Source organism: Penaeus monodon, chromosome 27, assembly GCF_015228065.2.
Source record: "Penaeus monodon isolate SGIC_2016 chromosome 27, NSTDA_Pmon_1, whole genome shotgun sequence".
NCBI lineage: Eukaryota > Metazoa > Arthropoda > Malacostraca > Decapoda > Penaeidae > Penaeus > Penaeus monodon.
This window is the reverse complement of record NC_051412.1, coordinates 25423541-25424067: the sequence shown is the minus strand read 5'-3', so window position 1 is coordinate 25424067 and position 527 is coordinate 25423541. Positions and strand designations below refer to the sequence as shown.

The following is a 527-nucleotide window of genomic DNA, read 5'->3' as shown; positions in this document are numbered from 1 at the left end:
ATTTAGGATGGATTACATGCAAGTAGTTTTAGATTTTGTCATCGAAGGCACAGTAGTGTGTTTTAGAATGGGTGGCAAGATGAGCACACATGCAACTTGTATACCAAAAAGTTATAGTGAACTTTTCTAATAAGAAATGCTTATAGGAAACCTTCATGCTGCTCAAGTGTCTACACAATGAGTTTTCAAAAAAGAATTTCAGATGTCTTTGTGCTTTGCTATATGCGAGATTAATATTTTGTCTTTTTCCAACAGGAGTGTGAAGTTACATTACAAGGAGAATGTAACCAATGATGGAATAAAAGGCTACAGGTTCTGGGGTAGTAATACCACCTTTGCAAATGGCTCAGTTGTTCCAGGCAATGAATGCTACTGTGTCAAGGATACTTGTGCTCCAACAGGTAAGGGCTTAATGGCCTTTGCTGTCAGTAATGAAAATATGATTAAATATGTGAATTTCTTAGTTTCGAATTTGGACATTGTTTGTGTCTTATGTTCTATCTATCACCTTGTTAAGATGAACATTA

The 527-nt window shown here is 35.7% G+C and overlaps 1 protein-coding gene across 1 annotated transcript in view; it reads left to right on the top strand.

Annotated features, from left to right (window-relative positions):
* Positions 1-527, top strand: part of LOC119590723 (protein croquemort-like) — a 15083-nt gene that overhangs the window by 12025 nt on the left and 2531 nt on the right. The window contains exon 9 of the mRNA XM_037939411.1: positions 256-401. Within this exon, the coding sequence (XP_037795339.1) occupies positions 256-401 (146 nt within the window). The remainder of the gene's footprint in view (positions 1-255; positions 402-527) is intronic.